Raw genomic sequence first — 25,059 nt, forward strand, 5'->3', positions numbered from 1 at the left:
CCATATTCATTATTATATCATCTAGACTTATTTTTGATTTGTCTAATTTACGCATTTTAAGCTTCAAAACTACCCACTTTTCCAATAGATTATATCCATCATCCTGGAGTTTACTAACGTCACTTTGCTACAACATTGTGTGGGGGGAGGAAGTAACAAGGGATACCTGTTAATACAGTGGCCGGTGAGCATGGCTCTTAAGACCTGGTCTACAATAATACATTGGATGCAAATACCGATGGGCCAGAGGATTACTCTGGTTTGTAAAAGTCTGTGGACATCTGTAATTTAGAGCATTGTGGAAAAGGGCTTGCCCTGGTGAATATAACGAGCTGGTCTGGTTCATCTGGGACAGACCTTGAGCCTTACAGAGCCAAACAGAGCCCCAAAATTAGGTAATGTGGAAACAGGAGCTTCTGAGGGGGCTTGCTCTCATATATCTTCTTTTTATCACCTTATTTGAAGGCAGCACATCTCAAAAGATCACCTTTTCAGTGTCTCAGACCTTGACTCTTTTCTCCTCAATGCAAACCCACTCTAAGACAGTAGGCTATGTAATTTCTTTGTCCTTGATCATGGATCCTGACCCATCCTTAGTGTGGGAATGCAAGGCTCTTTCTGAAGACCACTGTAGCAAATTCTTCTTACTGTTGCCTAAGTCATCAGCAGGACTGATTTAAAACTTTTTGAAAGATGGGGCATTTCTCTGTTATTTTGGCTCTTTGTCCAGAGTGTAAAATAATCAGAGCCTCATAGGATTTAGTTATTTCCTATTTCTTTATTGTATTCTCTAGATAGTGGTTTGCTCTTTAAGAAAACTACTAAGGATAGCTGCCATCTTTTTAGTTTTGATTTCAAGATGGATTGTTATGATGATGTGAAATCCTACTTCTAATTCACTTCCTGTTGTGTAAGGTTACTATTTTTTAAAACAAAAAGTTCAGTATTTTATTTTGCAGGTGAGTTTATTTTTTCTTTTAACATTAGAAAGAACACTGTTTTACAAAATGGTGCTGGAGTCTCTTACTTGTATGGAAAATATTGTATGAATATGAAATTAGAATAGCATTTATAGTTTGATGTCCACATCTCCAAGGGGATAAAGAAAAGCTGGGTTTAGAGTATCTTGAACTACTTACTTCTAAAGTGCTGAAATCATGTATCTGAATTATTTTAGCATTTTGCAGAGATGGCTGCAGGAACGGAGGAGCTTGTATTGCTGCTAATGTGTGTGCCTGCCCACAAGGCTTCACCGGGCCCAGCTGTGAAACAGGTAAGAATATCATTCTATCTGCTAGAAAATGAATTTTTACACTAATGTACAAAGTAATCCATGAGGAAAATAATGTTTCACTTGGGCTCTCAGAGCATGGAGCTATTAATAAGGAAGTGCTGGGAGGGAGGCGGGAGGGGGTTTTGTGATGCACAATCACTGGGTTCCCCAAAGTCACTCTAAGGAGATTTTGCAGCTATTGTATCTAGAAGCATCATTGTAAATGCTTTCAGAAAGATGCATGGTGGGATTGCCTGGAATTTTATGCTTCACAATTTATTTTACTCATTTAGAGCCCATTTTTCCTGGAATCTATTTGACCATATTAAAGCATAGACTTCAAGCTTATGGCCAACTCACTTCCTTCTGCACTCACATTTGAGAATTTTTAATAAATTTTTATCTGGTCCAGTCAATATTCATTTATTGTTTATTTACAAAGTATTTAAAGCTTTCTAGTCTTTCATCATTTCTCATTTAAGTAAATTCTACTTCTCTTTCCAATAATGGATACTAATACTAGAAACTTTTAAAAAATATTTTAAAAATACATATAGTGCCCGGCCAGGTGTGTCTCAGCAGTTGAGCATCGACCTGGGATCCAGGCGATCGGGGTTCGATTCCTGGTCAGGGCACATGCCCGGGTTGTGGGCTTGATCAATGACTCTCATCATGGATGTTTCTATCTCTCTCTCTCTCCCTCTCCTTTCCTCTCTCTGAAATCAATAAAGGTATATTTTTTAAAAATAATAGTAATAAAAATAAAAATACATATAGTTTATACATAGCTTATGACCCAAAGTAAGATGTTTCTTCAGTTGAAAATATACCTTGAGAATAAAAATTTTAAAAAAGTGTTTTGAGCAATAGGTCCTAAAGAAAATCATGTCAGTAGTAGTAGTTCTGGTTGCTTTGGGTCAAGTGGGTTCTAAGAGCAGATGACCTTGGAAAGTCGGGTTATAGTCCCTAAGAGAAAGCTGCTGCCTCCAGTGACTGGTGGTTGCCATCTCACAGTGCTCTCCATAAATCTCAGTGCAATTAAAGCAGTGCATGTCTTACCTCTATCCTACTTGCGAAGTCATTTGGTTTAATAAAAACACCGACTAGTCAGAATGTGAGACAGAAAATGCTCCGCTCCATTTGGGAAGGGAACGTTTTACTGAACAGGTGCTGCCACTGTTCACAGAAGGACGCTCACAGAAGGATGCATCATTAGGTCGTTTCTTTGTACATGTTCCTCTACATGGTGTTTTTTTCAAACTTCGATGACTAATTGGTTACAACCAATTTAACCGAAAACACATAGTGGCTATCTTTGACTGGTGGGACTCTTTCTTAAAGGGATTATTTCTTAAATCTGGAGTTCCCAAGCTCTTTGTGCATGTGAATCACCCATAGAGCTTGTTAAGCTGTTAAAAATACAGATTTCTGATAATTAACTGTCATAGGATTTGCTAGATCAAAATGAGGCCCTTTCAGAACAGTGTTTCTATAAGATTTCTATCTTGTGATCTCCAATAGGACACCCACACACACCAGGGTACACTGTGGTCCTATTTACAACACCACCGGTGACTATGTTTCCTGAATACGGTATTTTGTACTGCTTCTGGTACAGAGTAAAAAACTGAAATACTGGCTTTTTCAGAGTATTTTTCATTGGTGTAGAATTTTTAAATAAAGGCTGTCCCAGAAAATCGGGGATGAATAATGGCCATGCCCAATCCTGCATATCATTCTTCCACTAGGGAAAAAAAATGGATGAGATTGTGAAAATCTGGAATGATGTAAGATTAATTTAAGCAATGTAAAATTTAATACCAGAGTTAAAAATAACCCAACAGAATATTTAGCTTTCTCTATTTAATTATCCTTGAACTTCCAGTCTAAAAAAAGATGATCCCAGACTTACCCTAAGTAGCTGTCTATAACAGCCTAGGACTTTGAGAAGGACAGACATGGGTTCAAAACCTATTTCCACCATTTGCTTTTATGTGGCCTTGCACAATTTACATAACTTCTGAGTGCCTTGTACTCTCTATAATCAACTTATTCCTCACAGGTCTCCTCCAAGACAGATATTATCTCCATTTACAAATGAGAATATTGGGTTCAGAGTGATTAAAGTTTTTCTAAGTTCACAAAGTTAGCAGCTTGATACACAGGTCTTTCTACTCCTAAACCCAGGCATTTCATCTATATCAGTGCTTTTTAAAGTTTCTACTGAAGTCACTCTAATGACAGAGGAGAGGCAATACCTTCATCCAGAGAGGTCCTAGAATGGCCCACCACAAGGGTAAATAAAATTTCTTCAGAACATTATGTTTTAGCCTAAAAATTCATTCATTTCTATTTTAAAATACATGAGAATATTTAACTTACATACCATTGAGTAAAATTGGTGCTCTGAGACAACGGGCCATAGTGTATCTTGGCCTTCCAGGATCTCTTGGCCCAAGATCATGTATCACTATTTGAGAAGCAAGCATTCTTTCCTTTTAACTGGGAAAATGTAATACTACTACTTGCCTCAAAGCATCTGTCCAGTTATTGCTCCAGGATATCTCCTAAACCCTCACTTTCCAACATTATCACTTTTGTTGAAGTTATAAATAGAAGTTGTGCCCTTTAAAAAAATAATTTTAGATAAGAAGAGACCCCTGTAAAATAATTTACCTACTCATTCATTCAAAAAACATTTATTTAGGAATATGTATATGCTGAGCACTGATTTAGAAACAAGATTTATCAGTGAACGAAATGGAGGCCTTGTCTGCATGGAAATTATGGTCTAGGGATATATGGGGACTATAAATAGGAAAAGAGAGAAATACATAAAATATTGCCAAGTAACAGTAGATGCTATAAAGAAAATTAAAGAAGATAATGTAAAATTATTTTATTGACCTGAGAGGTGTTACTACTATTGATATTTGCTTTATTAATTAAGGTAACTAACATCAGCTTCTGTATCAAGTCTCAAAATTTCAGTGGTTCATACAGAAAGTATATTATTGCTCACTCACATCTCAGTTCAGTTTGCCAAATGGCAGATGTGGAGGTGGTGAGAGCTGAGGGGGATTGGGATTGAGATTGGGATTGGGATTGGGATTGGGATTGGGATTGCTCAAAGCAAGGACCCTGGCTGTCTCCGTTTTATGGAGAAGTCGTGGAGAATGAACACCCACTGTTACTGCCTCAGCTCAGCAGTGTCCTTCCTCTCTCTCATACCATTAGTCAGAATTAATCACGTGGATTCAAGGGGGTTAGAAAATGTAGTTGAGCTGAGTGTCCAGGAAGATGAAACTAGTTTAGTGAGCATCAAGCCAGACTTTTGCCACGTCTGCTATCCAGCATTGCTGGTACTACCAACTCTAAACAACCAAGGCATTTTCTGTGTTTGCCTTGTCTACTCAGAGTGAGAAATCTGAGTTACTTCCTTTTTCAATCATTGCCTTCTTCCCACCTCCTGTAAGAGATCCTTAACTTGGAATTCCTGGACTCCTGCAGGTCTCTGTATAGACTTTGGGGGGCCCATGAATTCCCTGAGTATCTGCGTATGTGTACATTTTTCTGCAGAGAGAACCCTCCTGTTACCAAACCCTGGTTCTTCACATCTATTCTTTTTTTCTTATGCACCAAGTTTTCTTGGCCAGCAGACAAGGACTCATCCCCTTCTTATCGCCATGCACATCCAGGCAAGTCATCTGCTGCTCTTTACTAGGGTCCATTTCTTTCCATTCCAGCTGGTACTACAGTAGTTCAGGCCTCTCAGGTGTATGTCTCTGCAGCCCAGTCTCCACAGAATATAAGAGCACAGAGCTTATCATATCACCCCCTACTGTAGAAAAAGTTCCGCATCCCCCATTGCCCTGAAGATAAAGGTCACATTTCTGAACATGACATATAAGGCCCTTCAATATTTAGCCCCTGCTTATCCACCCACTTGTCCTTCTGTTTCCTACACTCATTCCCGCCCCCTCAGACTTTGAGTTTCATAGGGGTAAAAGATGTATCTGGTTTACTTTTGAATCTTTGAGACATAAGGTATGCACCTTATTAGGCGCTTCACAAATATTTGGTGAATACATTTTCAAAAAGGCATAGCCTGGTGGGGCGGGGCTCAGCGGTTGAGCATCGACCTAGGATGCAGGAGATCGCAGTTCGATTCCCCATCAGGGCACACGCCCGGGTTGCAGCTTGATCCCCAGCAGCCGACAAGCAGGAGGCAGCAGATCAATGACTCTCTCTCATCATTGATGTTTCTCTCTCTCTCTCCCTCTCGCTTCCTCTCTGAAATCAGTAAAAATATATATATTTTAAAAAGGCATAAATAAGTGATTAATTATAAGAAAAGGAAAAGATGATGTGGCTGCTTCCATAGCTGCTGGACATTTTTGAGTATTAGTTTAAAGAGGCCTTCAGGGCCATTCCTCTGCCCTCATATGGCAAATAAGGTAATTAAGGCACAGAGAAATGAAGTAACTTACATGAGGTGTTTCATGGTAAATACAGATCTGCAATTTACAACTTGGGTGTTCTGATTCCTAGTACACTGTTTTCTCTCCCTCCCTCCCTCCCTCCCTCCCTCCCTCCCTCCCTCCCTCCCTCCCTCCCTCCCTCCCTCCCTCCCTCCCTCCCTTCTTTCCTTCCTCTCTCCTCTCTTCCTTCCTTCTTTTCTTTTCCTATGCCAAGCTATATACTAAGGAATTCACCCTCCTGTCATCCATCAGGAGGTCTGTCCTTTTAGTTATGTTCACCCTTTCAACTGCCAACTAACCCTGTTGCCTTTAACAATGAAGACTGAGGCAGTTTTTCTCTTGCAAGGGAGGGAAAATATCAGGATTGTCAAGATATCTTCAGTATAGAAATTGCCTAAATTTGGCCTGCTGAAGTTGGGCGCTGCCTGAGAGTGTAGAAAGGAGATTAATTCCTGGCCCCAGTGGCCATCTGCTGGGCCTTCACAATGGAACTGCTCAGGATGAAGTAATAGGATTTACCCGTTTTTGAAAGACTATCTTAATGTGCATGACATTTACCGACCCTTGTTACTTTAGTTGAGAAAGTCTCCCCTGAACCACCTCCTCCTAATTTATTTAGTCTCTTTCTGCATCATGTATATATTTGTGGAATCGTTGACTCCATTTACCAGCCTCCCAAAGGGGCTACGTGTATGCTTTTTACTGATTGAAATTAATTTCTCATGGCCTTCTTTTCTAGCTACTGTGTAAAATCACCCACTTGCACAGCACACCTTCATTTTTAATTAAACATCCTAATATTCATCAGGTGTTTAACTTGGATTTAGCAAGGTGATTATTTCTTGGATAACAATAAAATGTATTAGACATCTGTGTACTGAGGCTTAACAGCTCTATCACTGCCATGCTGTATTTATTGCACAGTTGCCAAACCTCAGCAAACATGTCTGAGTGATCTAATTAATATGCAAAACTGTCTTATATATTAAAAGTAAATATTTCAATCATGAGTTAAAGCATAACTCTAAAGATTTGACAGTTCCTTATAACTAAATGCTGACTTGAATCAGACTAAATGTTTGTAATGGGGAAAAAGTTGGTATCAAATGGCAAAGCTAAAAAAAAAAAAAGCTGCAATTTCAAAGAAAAGGAGGTCAGACTCTGTGGTGATAAATGGCTTCCTCCCCCCCCCCCCCGAGTGTGTAAAATAATGGGTTTCTTACCCACAGATCAAAACATAAGATGAGGTTTTAATTATTTTTAGTGATTAGTTAAATAAATATAAATTTAAGGTGTTTTCCTAAGTGTTTTTGTAGCTTTTTCATATCTGTAGTTTCAAAATGATCAAATGGAGCATGTGGTATACATGAATGTTGCTTTACTTCAAAGGAACTTCAAATTGATTGAGGTTGATTGATCTTTAAAAGTTTATATTATTACTGTTATAGTAGAGATGATAAAAATCCTTTAATTCATCTATAGTAACAAAGCTATTTTGCTAGTAGTCTGTACAGTTAGCATTCATTATTAATGTAAAGTTATATTAAAATTTCTGATATGGTTAAATTAGCACATTTTTCATCATTAAAGAGATATATTGATTTAATTTTGTAATTACATAGCTTTTTTTAAAGGCATATTTTTCAGAAGCTTATATTATTTTATACATGGAAGACTGAAAAAATTCAGAAGCAAGAGAAAATTCTCAAAACATTTTTATATGGCATATCTTTTTTTTTTTTTTTAACCAAATTGACTCAGTAAAATTCCATTACCAAAACGTATATCTTTTTGTGAGACAAAGGGGACACTGAGTAAAATTTTTAGATAATATAGTTAAAAAAGAAAAAGAACTTTAGACACCTTTGCTTTACCAATAAAGGTGATTTTTTTTTTTAATTTTAGTTTTGTTTTAAACATATAGTCCTCTAGCTAAACTTCATATGCTAAAAAAAAAATGAAATAAACTTTATAGTAATAAATAATATTTGGGATGAAGAAAGTTCAGCTTAGGATTCATTCATTGTCTAGTAATGTCACTTTTCCAGATTTGAATTTCTCAAGGGAAGAGACAAGACACAGAGGGGATCATTTGGTACCTTCTGTAATCTGGGAGCATACCTATGGAGGGATCTGTTGTTCCTCCTGAGATGGGATCTCCAGTCATATTTGCTGAGACCTATCTATCTTCACACATGGTCTCTAATGATAAAAGTGAGGAAATTACATTTGATGAATGAGTGTGTATTAATGAATCTTAGATGAATTAGGGATTTAGATCACAGCATTACTTTTTCCTGTTATAAATTTTTTTAAAAGAACAAAAATTGCCCGGCCGGGTGTGGCTCAGCAATTGAGCTTCAACCTAGGATCCAGGTGATCAGGGTTTGATTCCCAGTCAGGGCACATGCCCCAGGTTGCGGGCTCGATCAATGACTCTCTCATCATTGATGTTTCTCTCTCTCTCTCCCTCTCCTTTCCTCTCTCTGAAATCAATAAAGATATATTTAAAAATAAAATAAAATAAAATAAAAAATAAAAGAACAAAAAATTGCCCAGCCGGCGTAGCTCAGTAGTTGTGCATCAACCTATGAACCAGGAGGTCACAGTTTGATTCCCGGTCAGGGCACATGCCGGGGTTGCGGGCTTGATCCCCAATAGGGGACAAGCAAGAGGCAGCCGATCAATGACTCTTGTCATTCATGTTTCTGTCTCTTCCTCTTCCTTCCTCTCTCTGAAATCAATAAAAACATAGTTTAAAAAAAAACATAAAAACTCTCACCAAAGGCTTTCAACCATACCTTACATGTGAGTTAACTTGGGTGCTTAAGACATATCTTCTTTTTTTTTTAATATATATATATATATATTTTAAATATATCTTTATTGATTTCAGAGAAAGGAAAGGGGAGGGAGAGAGAGACAGAAACATCAATGATGAGAGAGTCATTGATCAAGCCCGCAACCTGGGCATGTGCCCTGACCGGGAATCGAACCCCGATCGCCTGACTCCCAGGTCGACGTTCAACCACTGAGCCATGCCCAGCCGGGCAGACACATCTTCTTTTTAAGTTGGTAATCCTTAACCTCTTAAATAACCCTTTATTTGCTTAAACTTATGCCAAACCTTGGTCCTTCTTGAAACATTTAACATAGTTGTCAAAGTCAGAGACACATGGGCATGAGTCCTAGCGATACTCTGGACCAACTCTGTGGCCTTTTCTATGTTACTTTGTTTTTCTATGTATGCTTTATTTTCACATGTATAAAATGAAGGTGATAATATCTACCTCATGGGTTAGTTCTGGAGATTAATGAAATAATGTAAGCAAGGCATACAACATTATGATACATGATGTGGGTATTATACATATTTAGTAAAATTTTATATACGTAACTGTTTGAAGCTTTTAGACATTGTTAACTGGAGGTACCCTGAGATGTTATAAAGTAAGTGTTAAGAATAAGAAATGATTCCAATTTTTTTATTCATTTGTGAACCCACTTTAAGTATAATTTTACCACACTTTAATCATTTGAAATGTTTAATTTACCAATATGCATTCTCTGCATTTCTTAAACTTGCCTTATTGTAGTTCTAATGCAAGTCTTAAAATATTACTGTTTTTTAGAAATCTGTCTTTGCACAATTCAAAAAGTAGTTAAAAGTTCTCTGTTTTAAATCTCAAAGTCATTCTTCAAGTCCTTCAGGTTAATTGGAAAGAAAGCCTTACTCACTCATTCATTGTATCAGTCATGTATAATAGATAACAACTCTGATGGGGAAATTTTTCAGACTCTTATTGTAATGCTTACCTAATTAATGTTGGAAATGAGGACACATCATGGAGTTAATGTAAGAAAAAAAATGCTTTTGAGCTGTTAGAGGGGAGGTCTCCAAGAAAAAATGTCAAGTAGAATTATTTGGGAATTTGGAAAAGATCTTCACTTTTGCTTTAAATATATAGATAATTTTTTTCATGGATCACCTTTGAATATAACTTATATTGTATTATGCCATTAAATTCTTAGAATTTTTATTCTCTTATTTTTTCATTCAAAGCCAACCAAAGTTAGTTTTTAGAATTCTTAATATTATTTTAAAATTAATTGACTGAATATTACATTTATATTTTGAATAAGCAGTATATGCACATGGTATAAAATTTGGACAAAAATGAAAAGTAAATATTCTTTATATTCCTTTTCCAATCATTGCTTTCTCCCCCTAAATAGTATATCTTGAAAATCATGCTATCCATATGCCCTCATTAGACAGAGTGATCAAATTGGAAATCAAATCTTAGAGGAGCCTGCTACCACTCAATAATAGAGTTTTAATTTGTAACTCTGTGGTTGTCAATAGAATGCACGTCTTGGGGGCAAGATCCTTCTTTGCCTTTGAGCACCCCTATACTTTGGTTGGGAATGTTGTGCAGTTTTCTCATTCATAAATTCTAAATATTGTTGTATGTAGATGAACTTCTATTCATTAGAAGCATGATGGGAATACAAACTCGATATTCTGAAGACACATTAGAAAGTGACAAAGAGATGAACAGCTATCTGGGACTTAGTCTTCTCTAAGTCAAAATATATCCAGGATACAGTATTTTATTTATACTCAAGTTATTTTTGCTTCCTGCATCCCATTTCTTTCTGCTATATGTTTTCTTTCTTCCTGAAGGGCCTACTTTAGTATTTTCTTAGAGCGGGTCTATTAGTGGCAAACTCTCAGTCTTGGTCAGAAATGGGCTTTGTACTATCTTCCCTCTTAGCTTTGTGTGGAATGCTGGGCTGTTTTCTCTAAGCACTGTGAGGGAAGTATTCCATTGCTCTGGGGTCTCTGAGGCTTCTGTTTAGAGGTCTGCTGTCGGTTCAGTTGTAATTCATTTGAAAATACTTTTTCACTCTAATTACTTTTAAGGTCTTCTTTCCCTTGGGGTTTGAGGTGTGAATGCATTGTGTGTCATTATGTCTGGGTGTGAATTTATTTTTATTTATTTTGCTTGGGGCTCCTTTAGGTTATTGAATCTGAGGAGTCATCTCTTCCTTCAATTTTGGAGAGCAATCAGTCTTTATCTTCCTGAATATTGTTTTACTTTCATTCTCTTTCCTCTGGACTTCCTAGTGGATATATGCTGGTCTTTATCTTTCTATGTTTCTTCAACTTTCTTTAGTATTTTCCATCTTTTTATCTCAGTGTTGTGCCCTTCATGATTTTTTCATATTTTCTCCCAATTACCACCTCAGCTTTGTCGAATTCTTTGTTTAGCTCATCCATTTTCTTTAGTTCAATAACTATCCCCTAGGAGTTCTCTTTTTCAAATATTTTAGTACTTTTTCCCTTAGCTCTTATTCTTTTCTTGTGGTTTTAATTTCTTTTATGTCTTCAACAATTTTAAACACTCATATTGCTCTATTGTCTAAAGTTCAAGGGGGTCTCAATCTGCCTTTTCTTGCTTACTGACTATTGCTCATGCATTTTGTACTTTTGATGTCTGACTTTATCTTCATTGACCCATGGAACCTGAGTCTTTTTCCTCCAGAGGAATTTTGCATTTGTTTCTGTAAGTATACCAGGAGTGTTGCCATTGATATTTGCATTAATGTTTTTGTCAAGTAGTATACCACACAGGTGGTCTAAATTTGAACCTTAGAACTCTCTAAGAGCACACATTCTTTTTTCCCCACCCAAGTACAGGAAAATAGTATATTTTCTTCTAACCTGCTGTGCTAGTGAATATTTTATCTGTATGAGTGTGTGAATGTGTGTTTCTATCGTACACTTAAACAGAAGGACAGCCCTTCAAGAATCCTGCCTTTTGCTGAGTCTTGGACCTTATATGGGACCAAGTCCTCTCTGCTGTCACCATATGGGCCACAAAATCCAAGTCTGGTGTTCACCTTCTTCTTGTGCCACATAGGAATTTCCATTAAAAAAATTAGCTCAGTTATCATTTTAACATTACATATATATTAAACCATGTGTTTGTACAAAGAAGATTTTCAGGTTATGCAGTTCTCAGTATTGCTGGAATTGGAAAGCCACTTCCATTTTTATTTTTTTTATTTTTATTTATTTATTTATTTAATATATCTTTATTGATTTCAGAGAGAGGAAGGGGGTCAGAGAGAGAGAGAGAGAGAGAGATGGAAACATCAATGATGTGAAAGTCATTGATCGGCTGCCTCCTGCACGCCCTCCTACTGAGGATCAAGCCCTCGACCTGGGCATGTGCCCTGACTGGGAATCAAACCGCAATCTCCTGGATCCTAGGTCAATGCTCAACCACTAAACCACGCCCAGCCAGGCAGTCACTCCTTTTTTAGACATAGTTTGATTTTGTTGATGCTCAGGGACTCTTGTGGGTGATGAACGCTGGCCACTCGTAACTCTGCATACTGTGAGGTGAAACTCGGTGGCAGAATGAAGATGGAAATGGGTGGGACATAGGAAGAAAGAAGGGTAATATGAACAACATCATGTAATTTACTAGGAATGGAGCTGGGGATGTGGCTGCTGCTTTCTTTTCACTAAATTTCAGATGCTTTCAGAGTTTGTATTTCTTCCTAGATGGAGCTCATCTATGGTTAGTTTCCATTTCTATCTTCATGCACTCTTCCTGGACGGAGCCACTGGGACTTAGGTGCAACATACCCATAGCAGTCAACATTTCTTCTCCCTTAAGAACTTACTGTTTTTTGAGAGAATAAAATATATTCTGGGTATTTTTTTAGATTTAAACTAAAATGTGGCACAGAAGTTAAATATCAAATATGGGTATAGAGTCAAATCAAAGGAGAGGAATGAAATCTGCAACTGACAGAAATTGAGGAAGGTGGCTGAGGTGAAAACGCCAGAACCAAGGCTCGGAGTTATGCAGGTTGTGGGAACAATGGGATCGAAATAACACTGTGACTGTTAACAGACACTCAAAAGTACCTCCTGTAGTTGTCCTGCTTTCAGCTCTTAAATAAGGTCACACTGCTCCTACCAGTGTTTTATTATCAGATATTGATCTCTTACACCTTAAGGCCACATTCATCTTGTTCTTTGCCCTCCTGCCCTTTGACTTTCTCCTTTACTTGTCCTTCTTTTCCCCTCCCCCATTTCCCCAGTCCCTCCTCCTGGAGTCTGGGTTCCTTGAGAGTAGAGGTGAAGCCTACAGTTTTGTGTTTTTCATAGGTTAGCATCATGCTTTGTATATAGTTGGCAGTCAGTGAATATTAATAACATATAAATACACTCTTACATTTGGATTAGAAAAAAAAATGCACAGGATAGACGAAACTAACTTTAACAATTTCATGCTTTTCTTGATTGTTGATTATAAGTTTTGTTGATTATAATATGCTAGCTCTAAAAGAAAGTGCAAATGTAACCTGTGTTAATAGAAACAGAGTATACGAAACTATATAACTAATAGTCTCCTTAAATTCTGTATAATTTATTCTATAATGGAATACTATAAGAGTATTCACTTTGGCCTACAGATTTCAAGAGGTTATCTGCAAATTGTAGTGTGATCAGGGAAAAGTTATCTGGGAAATGAAAGCCATGATGGATATAAGGGAATAGTTTGATAAACTTTACATGCTTAACCCAGAAATTTTTTATAAAGTAAAAATTGAAAGGTGGTATGAATTATTCTTAAATATATGCAGAGCTAAATATGGATTTTGGATTGGATTATTATCTGTAGCTCTAGTGTGCAAAACTAGTCAATTCATCGAGAGGCAAGTTCAAGCTCCAAATAAGAAATATTCTGGTCACAAGAACCATATGAAAATGGGATGGACCAGCCTGCAAGCAGAGTCTAGGTGACCAATGTTAGAAGCATCTAGGCCCATAAGATTTTGCACTGCGTCTAGTTTGCCTTGGTTTATTGGGATAATCTAGGACCCTTCTTATTATAATTTTTCATAACAGTAGCTATTTCAAACTTCCTGTAAAAGGGCACTTCCTGGATGGTTAAGAGTTAAGAGTAGGCCTGGAAGATGGCTCTCTGGGTGCAAATCCAGGCTCTGCCACTGACAACCTGTGTGGACTGGGACAAGTTACTTAATTTTTATGTCTTGACTTCCTTGTTTTAAAATGCAATGATATTAATAATGCCTATTTTGTTGCATTGTGGAGAAGGCTCCATTAGTTAAGACATGCAAACACAGCACTCGTTCATTAAATGTTAGCTATTATTATGACCTTACCCCTAATCCCTATAATAACCCTCTAAAATAGTTATTATTACCAGATGAGGAAACTGAAGATCAAAAAGTTTAAGTCATTTGCTCTGGGCTGTACAGACAGTAAAGTGGGGAAGTAAGAAATCATATCCAGGGCTGATGAATTAAAATAATCTGTGCTCTTTCTGCTCTGATATTTGGCCTCCACTACACTATAAAGGTGACTCAATGCCTTAGAAATGGCAGCAAACTTTGTGAAACATTGGTGCCAAATTATCTAAATTAAACATTGATTGAGCTCTTGTGCATGCACAACATACGACCTGTGAATGAAGATGCAGGAAGTAAAATGCAGGGTTTTTTTCCTGGGAGTTTACATCTCTGACTGCCTAATGCACAGAGGAGAATTTATCTAAATGACAAGGAAAGAATAGGTGGGAACAAAATAATAGGAATACCTTTTTAGTGATTGCTACTAATCTTTTCCGGTGTGGTAACCCCAGAAGAAATCGCTCTCAAGAAGAATGAATGCCGGAGCTGGAATCCCAGCAGCTGTAATTTTCAGGGGAAGGCTTTGCGATCAAGTCCTACTGGGGGGCCCTAGGAGGCGAGCAAACAGCTGATTAAGTGTGTGAGAAGTGCACACTCACGTGTCAGGCAGGGTTTTCATTGCCAGTCTTCTCAATATCCATGTCTGAAGATAATTATAAAGCTGAACAAGAGTGAACTTGCACCCCTTGTTTAATCAAAGTAACAAAACAAGTTAAAGGAATGCTCTGATATTTTCAGTCTTTGAAAATACGGAGCTTTCTGTTGCCCTTCTCAGGCGAGGTGTGATTTCGTTTGCCTTGAGCAGCCTTTTAAATATAAACCACTCACTCAAGTATGTTTTTGCCTTCAGATTTTAGAAGGGCCAGTTTCAGCCTTAAATTTAACCTCGCCTTTGTCTTTTTTATATAAAGCCGAATGTGTTTTTAGTACTTCTCTCGTTTTATTTAAAAATTTTTTATTCAAGGGAAATAAGTTGACTGCAACTGTTTGTGTGGTTTTTTTGCTTGAAAATCAGTCAATCTAATGGGCTCTGTAAAGAAGACAATTTTTTATTCATTATGATCTTCTTGGATTTGACCATTTATAACAAAAATAAATTCATTAAAACACAGAGGCCTATAAATAGTCCTGCATAGGCAAGAATGTTATAGATTACAAGATACCAAAACCTTTACTCGGTGAAAAATGGACGGTGACCCTTTCCATAGATCACAAACTTAATTACAAAAACTTAATTACAGACCAAAGGGTACTGACTCTGTTACACAGATAATTTTGTTGCTTAAACTGAGTGCGAGGCAAGATTTAGTAAGTGTCTAAAATCAAGTATCAATCAACTAATTGTAGCTTACATAGAAGCAGAATGGAGAGAATAGTTAATTTTGTTGGAATTATTAATACATATTCATAATATATGATCTGAGATCAGATCTTTATCTTCAAGTTTATATTCTTGAAAGGCAAATAGAAAGGAGACATTTGTTCCACACTTCTTGTATTCATTTACTTTGGACCTCACCCCTCTACTGGAATGGCTCTCTTGGAAATCGAATATAGCTTCCTAACTACTATTTCTAGAGTGTTCAGATTGTTTGACCTTTCTGCAGAGTGTTCAGATTCATTCCAGCAACACCCTTTGGTTTCCTTGACATGACATTTTCTCCAGACTGTATTGCATTGCAACAACCTTATGTAGTAGGTGTTTTGACACATGTTTTTGGAGGGAAAGATTGAGAAGTAGGTGCATTGCCCAGGGTGGCATAGCTATCAAATTGAAGAGCTTGGAGTTAGACTCAGGACCCCATAAACCCAAAGCCCATCTGAAAAGCTCTGCACTGCAGGAATGCACACGAGCTCTCGCTGCCGCTGCTTTTCGCCTGCCGGACCGCCTCCGCTTGCGTTTTCTTTTCATCTCCTGAATGTGCAGATTAAATTACACACCTGATCATCTCTTTTCTTGCTTAATGCTGTCTTCTGTGTGACAGTCCACCACCCTCAAGTCTTCTAAAGGAGCCATCCCGGCCAGACCCCTCCCGCAGCGTGACTCCCACACCCCGAGGGGGGCCGCCTGTGGGCCCTGGGCCTTTGGCACCCCCCCACACTGCCGCCTGCCCCCGGGCTGTCCTTCCGCACTGGGCCCCCAGGCCTGACACACCGCCTGCCTCCTTTCTTTTCCTTCTTTGCCCTCAAAGCGACACTAACACTAATGGTGTGTAGCAGAATTTTAACCAAAATTTTGAGTATAATAGAAAGTGCTAAAGAGAAATAAAGCAACGGCAAAAAACTAAAGCTAAATAGAGAAGTCAATGTTCAAAAAAAAAAAAAAAATGGGTTCATTGCTTTTGGCCACATCAGAGGCAGATTTTCGTAAAGAAGTTTAAGATTTTGGCCACCGTGGCTTAGTGGGTTGAGCGCCGCCCCGTGCACCAGGAGGTTGCTGGTTTGAGTCCTGGTCAAGGGCGCGCGCCTGGGCTGCAGGCTTGATCCTTGGCAGGGGGCGTGCAGGAGGCAGCCAACTGATGTTGTGCCCTCACATTGATGTTTTTCTCTCTCCCTCTCTCTTCCTCTTTCTAAAAATCAATAAACTATTCTTTAAAAATAAAAGATTTTGCTCTACCTATCTGCCCATGTTTCTTTCATGGCCTTGGGAGGAGCCCTAACAATGTACTCACCTGGCCATATATTTTCCAAGTTATATATTTTGATAATATTTTTTTCTTGCAGGGAGCCTCAGAATTATACAGGTTTATGATCCCACAAATCCCACCCCTGCACAGTGTTAATTCTTACCAGGCATGATATCTTTCACCTTAAAACCCTGGCATACTTCTATTCTCTCTAGACTATTCTTTTTCCTGACACCCTTATAGCTCTCAGTCTCAAACCTTTAAATTTCTTTCTGTCTGTTTCTTTCTCTTCAACCCTCCCTTCCTCTCTCCCTCTTTCTCTCCCATCTCCCCCACTCCCTATGTTCTGGGAGGAAGGAGAAGCTAGGGAGCATCACCTTTCATGCCCAAAGACGTCATCAACATATTTTCCTAAACCAAGATTTTTTCCTCTATTATGACATGTGACATCTCCTATTAATGTAAAAACACCTTTAATTATCATTTTGAATTCCCTTAAAAATTTTTCTGATACATCAGTTAGTCATTATTGAAAACTTACCATATGCCCAACATTGTGCTTATTGCTTTACATTTATTAATTCATTTTAATCATAAAATTAACACTGAGGTGGGTATAATTCTTTTCACATCATTTTAAAACAACTGCTGCCTGGCCGGGTGTGGCTCAGTGGTTGAATGTCGACCTAAGATCCAGGTGATCGGGGTTTGATTCCCGGTCAGGGCACATGCCCGGGTTGTGGGCTCGATCCCCAGTCAGGGGCGTGCAAGAGGCAGCCGATCAATGACTCTCTCATCACTGATGTTTCTATCTCTCTCCCTCTCCCTTCCTCTCTCTGGAATTAATAAAGATATGTTTAAAAAAATAAAAATAAAATACCAGTGCTAATGAGGTTAAATAATGTGTCCAAGGTCATATAGCAGGCATATGGTAAGCTCTCAATTTAAATAGTTACACCTAAATACTCATGTGCACTCGTAACTCCCTCTCCATGTTACCATCCAACTATCACTCTTCTGTGAAACTCTCACTGGTTTGTTCAACCAAATGTATTCTTGCCTGCCTTTCAAGGACCATGTGTGTGCCAATTTGACTCCCCTCCCCTTAAATCACCCTCTATTGTTATTAATCTTCAAGCACAAGAACATTATCTTAAACTCTTATGGGGCTTTGTTCAGTGCTTCATGGAAATCAAATTACGGAGTGACTTTTATGGCTAAAAAATACTTTAGGTTAAATCTAGATAAAGGAGATAACTATAATGACAATCATAAATAGGCTACTTAAAAAATTCTGCTGAAAAGGGAAATCATTTAGTACCACAAGCAGGATGTTACCTATGTGGCCTATCTCTCTGAAGTGATGAACCTGGGCTGCACTATGGACAATGGATATGTGTGTCATTCCCAGGGACCTGAAAATGCAGTGTATCATCTTTCCTCATAAGTGATACTAGCTATAATAAGGAGGCGTGTGTTGGAAGAGAGCAGATGTTCTTAGTTGATAGGGGAAGCAACTATAAGCCTAATTAATGACTTACTAATAATAGCTCTCAACCTGGTTCTGAGAAATTTGGCTACTGACATATGGGCAAAAAGGAATAAACAGAATTTACTTGCAGATTGGATTGGTGTGAGTATATTTTGAACTCTGAGATATGAGTTGAATGGTCATTAATGTGGCCCAATGAAGGGAGTGTGAAGAGAGAGAGGAGGGATATCTTCTCAGATGGACTGGGCCTATGAATAGAGTGAGAAGAAAGTGAACACCAGTCTTTTGAGTGACAGAGATTACCATTCAATTGGGGAAAGTATGGTATGTAACAGATTGGAACAAGTTGGCAATTTCAGGCATAAGAATGGGTCTGTGTAATATGCATTTAATAGATTTAAATGATTATTAAACTAATTTTTAAGCTGCTATCGTTCATCAGTAAATAATCATGCTAATTATTTTAGTGTCATTTTATTCTGATTAAGGGTAACTCTGTATGTAACTTTATATTTAAGTCAGTACATCATTCAATAACTAGTGTTTTAGTTTAGAGATATTGGTTAACTTATATTGCCTGTGAGGCGGTTATGTGTTGAGTCATTTCACACATATTTACTAGCACCTACTTTATGCAGGGTGCTATTTTATGTACCAGAATATGATGGGCAACAAATTTGCTCTCATGAAGCCTGTTCCAACCCCCCTCAAAATAAGTGGTTACATAAATAGTTTAATATGCTATAGAACGAAATGAGGGAAAATTAGCTACTTCAGTGCATCTATTATTATACTTGACATAGAAACCCTGTGAAATAATTTTATTATCCCTATTTTATAGGCGAGGAAATAGCCTTAAGACACTTGCAGTACAGGTTAAAGTGTAGAGTTTCTTATAGTAGTTGTTTGGTAAATTCTATAAAACTATTTTAAGTATTTTAGTAAAATGTGGGAGAAATTTAAGAATCTGATGGGTATATAGATAATATTACTCTGAATATTGCCTATGAGAATGATAATTCATTTGAAAAATTAACATAAAAGACACTTGTTTTAAGAAATTATACATATATATACATATATATGATAGCTACATGTATCTATCTACCTAGTCTCTCTTCAAAGTCCAGTGCTTCTACCCTGCTCACTAGAGCAGTGTTTTCTATCAGACATGATTTTGCCACCCACAGGACACAAGACAATGTCTGGAGACTGTTTGGGTAGTCATAACTGGGGAAGTGAGGGTGCTACTAGCATCTAGTAGGTGCTGCTAATGGTGCTGCTAGTCATGATACAATCCACAGGACAGAGCCCCATAGCAAAGGAATACTTGAGTCAAGGTTAAAAAACCCTGCATTAGATGCAACTGCTATTAACTGCTTGGTGTGTAAACTTACAGGTCTTTTCCATGTATTTATACACACAGAAATATACATAGTCATATACAGTGGAAGTGGGATAATGTTGTACATATTCTATGATTTTATATTTCTACTTACTACAAGTTGGAGGTCTTCCAGTCAATGCATTTAGTCCTATTTCGTTCCAACAAATTGCTTAGCATTTCATAATGGTCACTAGAAAGTAGAATGGGATGGTCACAGAAGTGACTCTGTTGCACAAGCAGTAACATTGAGAGGACCAATGCCCATCGCAGGCCTACTCTCTTGCTACACTGTGCTGGGAAATTTACCAGAAAAGTAATGGATTCTGGCCGCCCTGTTACTATGATCCACTGTGTCATCCGCCTTCACCTCACTGCCTGGTAGCTGAGGTGACAGCGATTGTCCACAGGATTTATAGCTACTTGGCTTTTCAGCAAGGCAGAGGGAAATAAGCCAGAAAACAAGCCACCCACTGACATCATTAGAAAAGGAGCCATGAATAAATGAATTCTAAGAATGAGACTATTTTTGGCCAGAAATAGAATAAGTAAAACATGAATTAAATAATCTCTTCCCCTGAACTTTCCCAAACGAAACAACTCTATACATAAGGCCCAGGTATATAATACAGGAATGTATTACTCAACCCACCACTTTTTATATGAAACTGAAAAAGCTGGTTGTAAAGCAGTATAGATTTGGTGGCTGAAAGAGTGTTGTGTAACAGGAGATCTCAGATTACATGCTTGTTTTGTCAATAATCCTTAAGGAAATCTCTATCACTCTATCATTTATATGACATTTATCACACTTTGCTCTGTTATTAAGCGATTTGTCCTACAGGAAAGTTACTCTCAGTAGGTGCTAGATTTACAGTGTTGGAAAAGATAGAGGTTTCCTCTCCTCACGGAGGTTACATTTTAGGAGGTGAAACATACATTTAAACATCAATTATATAATTACTTAATATCTTTGTGATAAGAATCAAAGGTACTATGAAATGATATGTAGTGTTAAGTAATATAAAGAAAATAAGTAGACCACTGTGGTAGAATATGAACATTAGTGGTTAGGTAAGCCTTTTTTTTTTTTTTTTTTTAAGAAATGGGGTTTAAGCTTTGAATTTTACACCATCAGACTATACAACTTCCCCACCTTCCTTGTTCACTTCATTCACTGAAGACTTCTAAGTCTGGCAGACCATCTTCTTCAACTCGCCCTCCTTGGCTTACAGTATGCATATGGATGACCCAGCCAGTACCCTGGCTTTTCAGTTCTTTGATCCTCTCATTTCCTGAGACACCCACTCCCATGGTCATAACCTTGACCTTGTCCTCACCTATAACTATATCACCCCCCAAATCTCACCTTCAAGCATCTTGTCCTTAGGCCGATACCTCCTGTCCTTCCATCTCACATACTCTACTACCTCTACTGCATTCATTGTTTGACTTTATTGAAAACATTAATCCTTTTATCTGAACACTTTCCTAATACTCACCTGGATTCCAGGAGTCATCAATCTCAACACTTCTTCATTAACTCTCCCAGCCTTTCTCCCTATGTCGTATTGCCCAGGAAACCCAACTCTTGTCAAATACAGCCCTGGCTTCCTCCACTCGGCTCCTGAGCAACGGACTGGTTGAAGTAAAACACACAGCTGCACTGACTGGCCACTCTTCAAATTCATGAACACAAGTGACAAAAGGGAAAGCAGAACTATCATTCCTTAGAATGTTCCTTTTCCATTCTCCAGAATAACTACTTCATGCCCATTTTTGTCTCATCAAGCTTCTAACAATTCTGTCAGAGTACCACCTCAGAACCTTTACTCACCCCTTACTATTGATGATCTTATCTTAACTTCTTGGACACCTAAATGAAAAGGAAGAATTAGCCTTGAAAACATTTGGGGAAACGCCACACCCTTTCTCGATAACCGCTGCTATAGCATTGTGTTTATTTAGCATGAGCTTAACATTTTTTTGTTGAGTTGAATTTTTAAAATTTCAGCCATAATTGGATACTCTTTTTTCTTTTTAATATTTACATGTAATTTGATCTTCAATCTTTTTTTGCCCAAATTCAAAACTTTCAGTATATTTCTAAGATCTCTATGTTCAAGTTAAATCATATTTTCAATCATATTTTTCAGTTGACTTGTATTATCTTGTTATAATCTCTCAGGGGGGAAATAGCTCCAAGGCATTTAGGAACCTAACTTTCACTTCAAAAAGAACTCTGGCCCAGGCTGATGTGGCTCAGTTGGTTGGGCATCATCTCCTGCACTGAAAGGCTGCTGGTTCAATTCCCAGTCAGGGCACATGCTCAAGTGGTGGGCTCAATCCCCGGTACAGGGCATGCAGGAGACGTCCGATCGATGTTTTGCTCTCACATTGTTCTCTCTTCTCCCTTCCTCTCTCTCCAAAAATCAAGAAACTATTCTTTTAAAAAAAAGAACTGATTTTTTCCCAAAATGTATATTTTATTCTCTCAACCAGTCTATAAGAAGACTAGTTAAAATGAGCCAATAAATGATTTTACATATAAATTTTTAAGTATTAAAAGTTTTTTTATAGCTAAGATTCATTCTACTAGAATGTATTTTTCAATCTGTGGGTTGATTGCCAGTGTTTAAGCAACTATAAAGAAATTGTTCCAGATATTAAGAGGAGTGTTTTACAATAAGATCTTTAATGAACAGATAACTTCTCAGTTATGACTCAGTATAACCCTTCATTAGTTTATCCTGCCTTCGATTTATCAAGTGGGCAATGTAGATTGTAAAGTGAAATTGCCTTTTTGCTTTTAAATTAGATTTCTATTAAGATGGAGGGTTCTAACTACTTTTCCCATAATTAAAACCTACGTACACAAGAGTAGTTGTCCATTAGCGGTACATTGGTGAGTAAAAGCTGATGGCTTTAAGTATAGGCTTTAGTCTAGACTATTAGAAAGTTTTATTTATTCACTGAGACCTAAAATTATATACATACGTAAGTCACCTAACATAATTGACAAAACCTTCTGGAAGTAGAAATGTAAGTTGTCTCATGCAAATATTTAAATCTTTAAAGAATTTAGCTCAAAATATTTTACTCTATTGACCACTTTATAATAATTTTCTTTTCTATACTGACTTTAAAAAAATATTGCAATAATTTAAAACTCAAGCTCCTACTTCTAAGGGCACAGAAAAAGGCATTTATTATATGACACAAGATGAAATAAATAGCTCACGAACAGTAAAACACCCTGAGGCTTCCCTGTTAGTGATTTTGTAATTTAAAGCCAATTTCCAGAAGTTCAACATACCCAGGCTTTCTAATTTTTGTTTCCTATATTAGTGTATGAATATGTCTGGATAAGAATTTATATTTTAAAAATGAGAAGTGATTTAGAACGATATCATTTAGCTAAGGAAGTAAATTGCTTTTGGCTTAAAAGTGAATTAGTTTTTCATGTGATTTCTGAGGAATAATGTACATCCGAGGAATAAATTCATGCATTGGTTTCACTCTGGTATCTGGGCCTCCTAAAATTCATTTGTAGATTTAATTATCTATAGCATCCATATCTTATTACCGCAGAACAGTTGGTGCGTATTGGCTGACAATCCATGAGTTTGGCCCCAGTTTGCGTTCTTTAGACCGGTTTCTGTGGCACTTCAGAAGACACATCAGAGGCCACCTTTCTGAGGAGCAGGCCCAGGCTGTGCGAGGAGAAAACCTGGGAGAGAGAGCATCTGAGGCTAATGGAATGGCCCCTGTCCTCCCCCTGCCCCTTCAGAGTGCTGGGGCCATCGCATGGTGGTTTACTGTCAGTTCCCGTGTGTCCATGAGGGTCGACTGCCCCTGACTCCCAATCCAATCTCAACGGACACCTCTTTTTTCCTAAAATCAATGCGAATCTTCCACATTAATGCTCTCTACTCTGATGGACCTGTAATAGAAGAATGACATTATGCAGTTTAAGGAGGTTACGTCAAAATAGGAATCTAATGAAAACGTAACCTTAATTTAAAGTGGGCACAAAGTCCACTCAAAGTGACTTATAGAGGCGTCCACTCTAAACGCATACTGTCTGAGCACATTAAAGAAAACAAAACAAGCCTTAGCCGCGTGGCTCAGAGGGTAGAGCATCAGCCTGCAGACTGAAGGCCCTCGGCGCGATTCCGGCCGGGGCCCGCATCTCGGCTGTGGGCTGCCTCCTGGCCCTGGCCGCGGTGCATGCGGGAGGCAGCCGATGGATATGTCTCTCGCACATTGACGTTTCTTTCTCTCTCTCTCTCCCTTCCTCTCTCTGAAAAGCAATGGGGGAAAAAAGTATATATATATATATATATATATATATATATATATATATATATATATCCTCGGGTGAGTATTAAAAAAAGATAAAAAAACAAAACTTCCTTCCAAAATAACCTTTTATATAGCTTAGATGATCCTATAAAAACAACCTCATAAAAATGATGTTGTTATAAATATTTGGCTTAACAGTTTCATAGAGCTATGGAATACATTATGTCCTTTGACCCTCTCAGAATGCCCTATCTTTATGACAGATATTTCCCCATTTTAGAGGTGAGGTACTTTAGGTTTAAAGATGTTAACAGATTTCTTTTTACTGGTCTCACACAACCAGCAAGTAGCAGAACCAGCAATTAAACGTGTTGTCTTCTGATTTCAAATGTGCCTTAAAAAAACAACTCTGCACATCTAATACTATGCGAAAGAACAGTTTAACTGTGCTAAAGTGTTAATACTAACCCATACTTTAAGGAGCAGTGCTAAATAATTCCTCATTATGTGGTAAGGCATCTAGATAGCTGGAGATGTAAATTTTGAGTCTGCCTCCTATAGGACCTATTAGAATATGTTTCTGCTCGGTGTCAGTTTACTACAGCTGTTTAAAGGGTTCTTGAACAGGTATGAGGCCGGGTACTAAGTGTTACACTGTTTTAAAACACAGTGGTGCCTTTTTTGCCTTTTGGCACAGCAAGCTAGGATTTGGGGCAAATACTTGTCCATGCACTTGAATAAATTCAAAATTAATTTTGGGGAGAGCAAAACTGATCTTAACTGTAAGTATTCCCATGGTACACCTGCAAAAGTAAGTGAACTCTGTGAACTAATTCAAACTTTTGACTTTTTACGAAAACAAATCAATTTGGTTATCCATGTGCTTGAATCAAAAGCTATATGTTCTCTCCTTAATCACAAAACAAAATAATCACATTTCAAAGATTAATCACAAAATTAAAATTGGAAATGGTTTTGATCTATCTAGCACTTGCCAAAAGCTGGCTTAAAACCTTTGATATTTTTAGACTGATAATTAAATGAAATACCAAAACCCATTTCTCTGGGCTCTCTGAGCTTCGTCCTTGTACTGAGGAAGGAGTAAAAACAAACAAGAATCCAAACAGTGCCTCTGAGAAAGGCTTTTACTAAGTTATGACTGAATTTAGGAGAGACGGAGAAAGCAGGGACTTTTTCTGTTTCTTTGCAAATCAATAATAAAACTTTGACCATCACCTTAAGATATTTCTCTTATAAAT

General features: G+C 37.7%; 1 protein-coding gene across 2 annotated transcripts in view; it reads left to right on the forward strand.

The window, feature by feature from the left end:
• Positions 1-25,059, forward strand: part of NELL2 (neural EGFL like 2) — a 280,535-nt gene that overhangs the window by 202,536 nt on the left and 52,940 nt on the right. For both annotated transcript variants that reach the window (XM_081129767.1, XM_081129768.1), the window contains exon 16: positions 1,178-1,273. In XM_081129767.1, coding sequence (XP_080985893.1) covers positions 1,178-1,273 — 96 coding nt within the window. The remainder of the gene's footprint in view (positions 1-1,177; positions 1,274-25,059) is intronic.

Source organism: Miniopterus schreibersii (genome assembly GCF_964146895.1).
Source record: "Miniopterus schreibersii genome assembly, chromosome: 2".
NCBI lineage: Eukaryota > Metazoa > Chordata > Mammalia > Chiroptera > Miniopteridae > Miniopterus > Miniopterus schreibersii.